Consider the following 10,238-nt stretch of genomic DNA (forward strand, 5'->3'; position numbering starts at 1 on the left):
GCCCCCCTACCAAGCGTCGTACGTAGGCCTGTTCTGAAGGCTATGATGGTAACTTCCCACTGCTCGAATCAGGGTCGCGGGAGATTTTCCCGCCGACCTCAAAATTTTGTGACACTGGACTCCCCGTGTGGCGTGTTGAGTGATTCGGCTAAGCAACTAGCGAGTAGTAGTAGTAAACTCTGCATACTAGGTTTGATCGAAGTCAAACTTCCTAAAGTTTGACCAAGTTTATATAAAAATATAAACATTTACCATAACAAATATGTAAGATGTGGAAGTACATTAAATAATGAATCTAATGGTATTTATTTGTTATTGTATATGTTAATATTTTTTGTTATAAGCTTTCTGAGAGTTTACAAAACTTGACTTTGACCAATGCTAATATGCGGACTTAAATAAAAACGGAGGGAGTACACATTTGTTTTCTTAGTTCGTAGTGAACTAATCATTTGTTGAAATTGTGAAATAAATATATTAGGCTATTGACTCCGAATGTAATGGTCTATACAATTCAATAGTTACAATCATTGTCGAATCCCAAGATGTATACAAGGTCTATAGTACTTCACAACATGCTCAAACTCACATAATCCCAGTCAAATGAGAATCTAAATGCATTTCATAGTTATTACTTTGTAGGATGCAACAAAAACAACCAAAACTCTACATCAGCCATTATAGAAGCAATATTTTGACATATCCCATTGTGTGAATGAAACGTGCAGAGAGTGCTTTTGAAGATGGAGCAGATAGGGCGGGAAAGTTTGTATGTATGTGGACGAGAGAGTAGGAGACAAACCTAACGACACACACACACACACACAAAGAGAGAGAGAGAGAGAGAGAGAGAGAGAGAGAGAGAGAGAGAGAGAGGAAGAAGTTAGGTCTGTGAGAAAGATGGAGACATGTAATATACGTGATTCTGTATACGTGGAAGGAGAAGAGAAAACATGTTTGATGAGAGAGCTGGAAAAACATGAACGAGAGGGGAAGGATCTCATGGGTTGAGGGATTGACAATTTTGTGCGGGGGAGAGAGGGATTGGTAATTTTGTGCAAGAGAGAGAGAGGGTGGGGGGAGGAGTCAGTCAGCCATCGTCACATCACCCTGCTTCCAAATGACCCCGCATTCTCTAGTGCGGTGTGGTCGCCGTCTTCGATCTGCTCGATGCCCTCTTTGAATATAGAGGTGTTGTGCATTTTGGGGTGCAAAGAAGCACACACACACACACACAAGTAAACTAGAAGACCATTCTCTCATGTATACACAACGCATCGGCATCTATCTATGTCTCACTCATGCATGATCGTTTGCACATTCACACCTCTCTATGTATGTATCACACGCACACCGTCTCCACATTGCCCTTCCGCCACAACACACATATGGACACATACACACGTTCTCTCTCAGTCACACACACAAAATAAGTATTAAAAAAACTAGGGCGCACCTAAAACATCCAAATCCAAATAAACAAAAACTGGAGCTAAATTCAAATATATGGAAATGTTGCAGCGTCAAGAACTTACCCAGGAAAAAAAAGTTGAGTAATATTCGAGGATTGTTTTCACACACAAAAAGGTTCGGTGGATGTCCTTCGAGCGCGACACGGTGACGCACTGTTTGATCGACCGCACGCAGTTCACGCGCTTGCACAGGATTCCGTATCGTGGCTGTGGTACTAACTTCAAAAAAAAGCGTTGCCTAAGTCTAATGTTTACGTGTACTAGTACGGTTTTCTTTTAAGTTTGACCAACCTCATATAAAACTAAAGTGAGCTCCCATACGCGCACTCATCAATATGTCGCCGCCGCTGTTGCACATGTCAGCGCCCGCCTGCTCCGGCCAACAATTTCTGGCCCATCACCGCCATGTCACCGCCATCCCTTTGCCATGAAGCCAAAGGCTCGCCCGCTCACGTCGTCTGCAGTCCCTCCTCGCCATGCCCCCGCGCTGCCAAGCACGCGAGCAGCTAGTGGAGCCGCGTCTATGCACGCAGCGTATGAAGAGGAGGACGAGCGCGTGCTCCAGCACGCCGGCGAGGAGGAACTAGCGTGTCATTGTCGTCTCCACCCGCGTGGAGGAGGCGCGCATGGTGGCTGTCGCGGCAGAAGCCGGTCGCGTGCGCGTCGAGCCCGCAATCCAGGTGCGGACGCATAATCTACCTTCGAGACCTTGAGTGCCACGTGGATCCTGCAATCTGAAGGAGCAATTTGGGTCAGTCGACTCATGTGAGCTGTTTGATGCAACATGGATGGCTAGAAGGGCTTCTTCCACCTCTTCTACCGTCATCTTCCTTCGCTCCGTCGAACTTCTTTCACAAATCGACTGACCCAAATTATACTACTAGTATGAATGTATTAAGTACAATGGGAACACGAAGGTACGATACTACAAGAAATATGTCAATTAGTGACCTTCTGTCAGTGACCCTGGAAGAATTGGTCATAGATCTATGACCATTTCAGACCAATTGGTCAAAAGCTGTTCGGGGGGCTCCAAACCCTAAACCATTGCAACCATTTTGGTCAGAAAGGTCGTAATTTCCTTACACGAAATGGTCACAAAGCAAACAGTGCTAGTCCGCTACCTTATTTCTAGTTGTTAACGACCAATATAGATGGTCATAGCCTTGTAGATTGTGGTGGGTTGTGATGACTAGGCGCCATCTCATCACTTTTGCCTATGTGTCATGTCCATGTGGCAGTTTTTGCCCTAGGTTGTGAAGCAACCTATATTTCTTTTATTCCGAAAATTCCGAAAAAAATCTCATAAATGTTTTGGGTCATATCTTCATCAAATATGTCAAAAACATTCCTTGCCTAGTTCAAAAATAATTCAAAAATATTCATTTTCCTACTCTGTTCAGAGCAGCACTTTGTGAAGGAAGTACCACTTTGGCATGTCCAAATGGTATCCATTTTCTACAGTGCTTTCCGATGCCCACATAAACATCCTCCACCAAATGTCAGCTCAATATATTCATTATTTTGAGCCCAGCTTCAACATTCGTATTTTTGTCCAGTGTGGTACTTTGCAAAGCAAGTACCACCTAGGCTCCTCCTTTTGAGGTGAATTTTTGTGAAGATGGTCTTCTTAGTAACTGATCATCCTCAGCCAAGACTCACGTCCATTAGCCATGTGCATTTCCCGTACCACAAATCAAACACTTGGCTGCTTATTCATGTTTGAGCATCGATCAGTCTCCTCGTGAGAATCTTATGTTGTGATTTTCTTCCTAGCACCTACCTGGGGAGTGCCCAACCCACTAGACATGCCTAGGCCACCCAGAATACATGGCAACGCCACGGTCACGCGGTGACCACGCGGCGGGCATGCGAGCTTACGCGCTCTAGTGTTGGGGCCCTTGGCCACCGTCCAAACCTCGATGTCTCGCCATCAAACCATGTATTTCTGATTAAATAGATACTTATTTACCTAGAAATGATTTTTGGAAAAAATAAAGAGCAAACTATGAGGCAGCTGCAGTTCAAATTTGACCCGCTTCCAGCTGAATCGACGGGAATTTGTCTTTTTCACCAGAGGTGGATCAAAAAATTTGACACCCAACAATTTTGTCAATTGTGCATTAAATATGGCCTAGTATTTTATAAAATTGATTAGGTCTAATTTTGCAACAAATATATGGTAGGTCCGTCACAAAAAAACTCATTTCAAGCACTCGGAAAATGGAAAATGGTTTTTTTGTCCAAAGAAAATGAAAACTTCCTTAGGCAACATTGTTTTCCATTCCAATATGCACTCTTGTGCACAATAAGAGATCATTTGAACAAACTATGCCATGAATGTGGCCATAAGATTGATCATTTGGCTTGAAAGCCATGAATCTTCACACTTGATAGCTCATTTGTCAGAACACTTTTTTAAAATAATTACCGTATTACAAGTTTATTATTTTTCCTGGAAACTTGGTCACATATAATGAGGCAATGCGAAGGTTTTCCAATTTTGTGAATTTTTTTGAATTTTTTATGCCCATTTCAAAATGCGGTCAAAACGGTGGGCTTGACCGTTCCTAGCTAATGGTTGAATCTTGGAATTTTTTTGGTGTTTCTCTGATTAAATAGATACTTATGTACCTAGGAATGATTTTTGGAAAAAATAAATAACAAACTATGAGGCAACTTCAGTTCAAATTTGACCCGCTTCCAACTAAATCGGCGGAAATTTGACTTTTTCACCAGAGGTGGATCAAAACTTTTTACACCCAACCATTTGGTCAATTGTTCATTAAATATGTCCTAGTATTTTATAAAATTGATTAGGTCCAATTTTGCAACAAATATATGGTAGGTCCTTCACAAAAAAAACTCATTTCAAGCACTCAGAAAATGGAAAATTAATTCTCCGTGCAAAAAAAATCAAAACTTCCGTAGGCAACATTGTTTGCCATTCCAATATGCACCCTTGTGCACGATATGAGATCATTTGAACAAACTATGCCATGAATGTGGCCATAAGATTCATCATTTGGCTTGAAAGCCATGAATCTTCATGCATGATAGCTCATTTCTGAGAACACTTTTTCAAAATAATTGCCACATTACAATTTTATTATTTTTCCTGGAAACTTGGTCACATATAATGACACAATGCGAATGTTTTCCAATTTTTTGATTTTTTTGATTTTTTTTATGCCCGTTTCAAAATGCGGTCAAAACGGCGGGCTTGACCGTTCCTAGATAGTGGTTGAATCTTGGAAAACTTTTGATGTTTCTATGATTAAATAGATACTTATGTACCTAGAAATGATTTTTGGAAAAAATAAATAGCAAACTATGAGGCAGCTTCAGTTCAAATTTGACCCGCTTCCAGCAGAACCAGTGGGAATATGTCTTTTTCACCAGAGGTGGATCAAAACTTTTGACACCCAACCATTTTGTCAATTGTGCATTAAATATGTCCTAGTATTTTGTAAAAATTATTTGGTACAATTTTGCAACAAATATATGGTAGGTCCTTCACAAAAAACCTCATTTCGGGCACTTGGAAAATGGAAAACAAATTTTCCGTGCAAAGAAAATGAAAACTCCCTTAGGCAACATTGTTTGCCATTCCAATATGCACCCTTGTGCATCATATGAGATCATTTGAACAAACTATGCCATGAATGTGGCCATAAGATTGATCACCTGGCTTGAAAGGCATTGATCTCCACACATGATAGCTCGTTTCTGAGAAAACTTTTTTAAAAGAATTGCCGTATTTCAAGTTTATTATTTTTTCTGGTAACTTGGCCACATATAATGACACAATGCGAAGGTTTTGCAATTTTTTGATTTTTTTTGAATTTTTTATGCCCGTTTCAAAATGCGGTCAAAACGGTGGGAATGACCGTTCCTAGCTAGTGGTTGAATGTTGAAATTTTTTGGTGTTTCTATGATTAAATAGATACTTATGTACCTAGAAATGATTTTTGGAAAAAATAAAGAGCAAACTATGAGGCAGTCACGGTTCAAATTTGACCCGTTTCCAACTGAATCGGCGGAAATTTGTCTTTTTCACCAGAGGTGGATAAAAACTTTTGAAATCCAACCATTTGGTCAATTGTGCATTAAATATGGCCTAGTATTTTAGAAAATTGATCTGGTCCAATTTTGCCATAAATATATTGTAGGTCCTTCACAAAAAAACTCATTTCGGGCACTCGGAAAATGGAACACGAATTTTCGGTGCAAAAAACTCATTTACGATGACACCTTTTTAAAGATATTTATCTTATTCCATGTTGTTATTTTTTCTGAAAACTTGTTCAAATTTTGGTGACACAATGAGAAGGTTTTCCATTTGTTTTAGAATTTCTCAGATCATAAAGTAGCTTAAATGATTTTAACACATTATTTAGTCAACTACGACCAATTTAGATGGTCATAAAATCGTACTGCATTCTGATTGGTCCATGGACATATCACACGGATCGTGCATCCAACACCGTCAGATGCTCGGGGATCCAATGGTTGTCCTCAACCCTCTCCCACACCAACCCCGAAACCCTAGATGGTCATTTTGCATCCACCCCCCCCGCCTCCTTTCTTTCCACATCCATCCATCGATCCCCTTCCAGATCCCCTGTCTCCTCACTGTCTCGCCCGATGGAGAGAGCTCACCTGCTCCCTTCCAGATCCATCGCCGCCGCCGCCACCTCCCTCCGGTGAAGCTCGCCGTCGTTCATGGCCTCACCACCCAACCAAACCAACAAGCCCACCACACACTCTCACCTCGTTACCGACGCGCCGCCGCCGCCCCCCACGAGTGGTGTCGTCCCCACGATCTGGATCCCCATGAACCAGCCGTTGGCGACCGCATCCACTCCACCGCCGGCGCCACCTCCACTCCCCTCCCCTCCCCTCCCCTTCCTAGCTGGATAACCCCTCCTCTCCAATCCCACCCGCACTCCACAGCCGAACCCCGCGACTCCTCGCCCTCCGCGAGCCCGAGCCCCTCGCTCCTTCTCCACCAGGCCCTCCACCTTCGCTTTCCTTGACCTTGTCATCGTTGGGGATGGGGTCGTCGGGCTCACGGCCGAGATCCACAAGGTGGAGCTCATGCGCACCCACGATGATCCTGAGCTCAACGCCGTCTTCTACTTCCTCTGCATACACAGACGTCGAGCCCGCGACGGAGCACGCGGCAGAGGTCGAAGGGGTGTACTTCCAGGGCATGTCGCTCACGGTGCGGCTTGAAGACGGGAGGAAGGGGCGGAAGACCGGGCGGCATGGTGGAGCGGCGGCGGCGAGGCGAAAAAGAGCGGGGAGAGAGCGGTGGCGAGGCACAGAGCGGTGGCAAGGCACAGAGCGGTGGGAGGACGTTGGATTTTATAAAGCGCGCCAGACGCCGCACGCCAAAACTAGGGCACGCCCGGCCGCTTTTTCCCGTGCGCGGGCGATCCTTTCCCGACGTCTCTGCTATCTCTACTCTCTTCTCTATGGTTATATTTATTTTATATTTAATATTTAATATTTTCTCTATACTTTTATTCTTGCAATATAGGCCGTCCGATTTATATCTGACAGATAGGAAGGAAACAAATGGGAATTTTGCAAAAAGATACCCATACCCCTCTCCAGATTTGCAAATAAGCCCTTCCCTCGTTCATCCTTTTCTCCCACAAGATAAACTACTCATACAAATGCATCTTGATGCATGCAATGCATGGGCATCTTGCTAGTTCTAAAAACCTTTCCATCATTTGCCATACTGCTTGTTGCAGATGAAAAACCTACCCAAGCACAGCGCGATACAGGAGCGACACACAATTACAAGCTGATATTCTGTTGGACAATGGAGGCTATAACCAATTACTTTTACGGGAACAATAGCACCTAGGAAAATTGAAGGGTAGGTATGAACAAAATTGGAACTGCACATGTACTGTAAGTGATTCAATACACACATTACCAATCGAGGAGGAGAACGATGGTCGCGGCGGCCTCTGTGAGTCATGGTCGGCAACAGGAGTCAGTTCATTGTCCATGATGGTGGTACTTTTGCGCTTGGCGTCGACCTCCGGGAAGCAGATCCGAGACCGTGGAAGACGATGCCGGGGAAGAGGCTCCATCTACGACGACGACGGTGGCCGACTCCAGTGCGGCGTACGAGGTCGTCGATGAGGCAGATGCGCTGCGGTGGACGAGTGCGCCGATGTAAAGGGGAGGAGCACGAAGGCTGCGGTGCCGTGGAGAAGTCTATTTTGCGGTGGGGATAGAAAATGGGGAGTATTCAGGTGTACTACTCTGGGTACCGGGGTGGGGCTGGCTGGGTAGGGTGAACCTGAAGTTACGAAAATAGCCCCCTACCAAGCGTCGTACGTAGGCCTGTTCTGAAGGCTATGATGGTAACTTCCCACTGCTCGAATCAGGGTCGCGGGAGATTTTCCCGCCGACCTCAGAATTTTGTGACACTGGACTCCCCGTGTGGCGTGTTGAGTGATTCGGCTAAGCAACTAGCGAGTAGTAGTAGTAAACTCTGCATACTAGGTTTGACCGAAGTCAAACTTCCTAAAGTTTGACCAAGTTTATATAAAAATATAAACATTTACCATAACAAATATGTATGATGTGGAAGTACATTAAATAATGAATCTAATGGTATTTATTTGTTATTGTATATGTTAATATTTTTTGTTATAAGCTTTCTGAGAGTTTACAAAACTTGACTTTGACCAATGCTAATATGCGGACTTAAATAAAAACGGAGGGAGTACACATTTGTTTTCTTAGTTTGTAGTGAACTAATCACTTGTTGAAATTGTGAAATAAATATATTAGGCTATTGACTCCGAATGTAATGGTCTATACAATTCAATAGTTACAATCATTGTCGAATCCCAAGATGTATACAAGGTCTATAGTACTTCACAACATGCTCAAACTCACATAATCCCAGTCAAATGAGAATCTAAATGCATTTCATAGTTATTACTTTGTAGGATGCAACAAAAACAACCAAAACTCTACATCAGCCATTATAGAAGCAATATTTTGACATATCCCATTGTGTGAATGAAACGTGCAGAGAGAGCTTTTGAAGATGGAGCAGATAGGGCGGGAAAGGTTGTATGTATGTGGACAAGAGAGTAGGAGACAAACCTAACGAGACACACACACACACACACAAAGAGAGAGAGATAGAGAGAGAGAGAGAGAGAGAAAGAGAGAGGAAGAAGTTAGGTTTGTGAGAAAGATGGAGACATGTAATATACGTGATTCTGTATACGTGGAAGGAGAAGAGAAAACATGTTTGATGAGAGAGCTGGAAAAACATGGACGAGAGGGGAAGGATCTCATGGGTTGAGGGATTGACAATTTTGTGCGGGGGAGAGAGGGATTGGTAATTTTGTGCAAGAGAGAGAGAGGGTGGGGGGAGGAGTCAGTCAGCCATCGTCACATCACCCTGCTTCCAAATGACCCCGCATTCTCTAGCGCGGTGTGGTCGCCGTCTTCGATCTGCTCGATGCCCTCTTTGAAGATTGAGGTGTTGTGCATTTTGGGGTGCAAAGAAGCACAAGCGAGAGTGATCCCCTTATAACCTTGGATGGGGATGAATTGTGTGCTCGGGGGAGTGTGTGTGTGTGTGTGTTGTGCTGCATGTGTGCGTGTGTGTGTGTGTGCATGTGTGTGTGCGTGTGTGTGTCTCTCTGTGTGTGTGTGTGTGTGTCAGATATTGAGCGAACACATACCTAAGGAGAGAAATGGGTATTCACGAAGAGATTGCGCGGCCTTGAGATGGGCAGGGGCCGAGTGAGGGTGTCAAAATGTGCGCATTGATGCATATATTGCATGGGATCGTGCGAGGGACGGACGAATCGAGAGAGATGGTTGTTGTGTTACGGATGCTCCTCTCTCTCTCTCTCCCTCTCTCTCTCTCTCTCTCACACACACACACACACACAAGTAAACTAGAAGACCATTCTCTCATGTATACACAACGTATCGGCATCTATCTATGTCTCACTCATGCATGATCGTTTGCACATTCACACCTCTCTATGTATGTATCACACGCACACCGTCTCCACATTGCCCTTCCGCCACAACACACATATGGACACATACACACGTTCTCTCTCAGTCACACACACAAAATAAGTATTAAAAAAACTAGGGCGCACCTAAAACATCCAAATCCAAATAAACGCAAACTGGAGCTAAATTCAAATATATGGAAATATTGCAGCGTCAAGAACTTTCCCAGGAAAAAAAAGTTGAGTAATATTCGAGGATTGTTTTCACACACACAAAAAGGTTCGGTGGATGTCCTTCGAGCGCGACACGGTGACGCACTATTTGATCGACCGCGCGCAGTTCACGCGCTTGCACAGGATTCCGTATCGTGGCTGTGGTACTAACTTCAAAAAAAAGCGTTGCCTAAGTCTAATGTTTACGTGTACTAGTACGGTTTTCTTTTAAGTTTGACCAACCTCATATAAAACTAAAGTAAGCTCCCATACGCGCACTCATCAATATGTCGCCGCCGCTGTTGCACATGTCGGCGCCCGCCTGCTCCGGCCAACAATTTCTCGCCCATCACCGCCATGTCGCCGCCATCCCTTTGCCATGAAGCCAAAGGCTCGCCCGCTCACGTCGTCTGCAGTCCCTCCTCGCCATGCCCCCGCGCTGCCAAGCACGCGAGCAGCTAGTGGAGCCGCGTCTATGCACGCAGCGTACGAAGAGGAGGACGAGCGCGTGCTCCAGCACACCGGCGAGGAGGAA

At 44.3% G+C, this 10,238-nt stretch overlaps 1 protein-coding gene across 1 annotated transcript in view; it reads right to left on the reverse strand.

Moving 5' to 3' along the window:
* The window catches only part of LOC119350055 (F-box protein At5g07610-like), a 104,693-nt gene extending 98,004 nt beyond the window's left edge, over positions 1 to 6,689 (reverse strand). The window contains exon 1 of the mRNA XM_037618082.1: positions 6,497 to 6,689. Coding sequence (XP_037473979.1) covers positions 6,497 to 6,689 — 193 coding nt within the window. The remainder of the gene's footprint in view (positions 1 to 6,496) is intronic.
* Between the last annotated feature and the right edge of the window lie 3,549 nt (positions 6,690 to 10,238).

Source organism: Triticum dicoccoides, chromosome 1B (assembly GCF_002162155.2).
Source record: "Triticum dicoccoides isolate Atlit2015 ecotype Zavitan chromosome 1B, WEW_v2.0, whole genome shotgun sequence".
Classification (NCBI taxonomy): Eukaryota; Viridiplantae; Streptophyta; class Magnoliopsida; order Poales; family Poaceae; genus Triticum; species Triticum dicoccoides.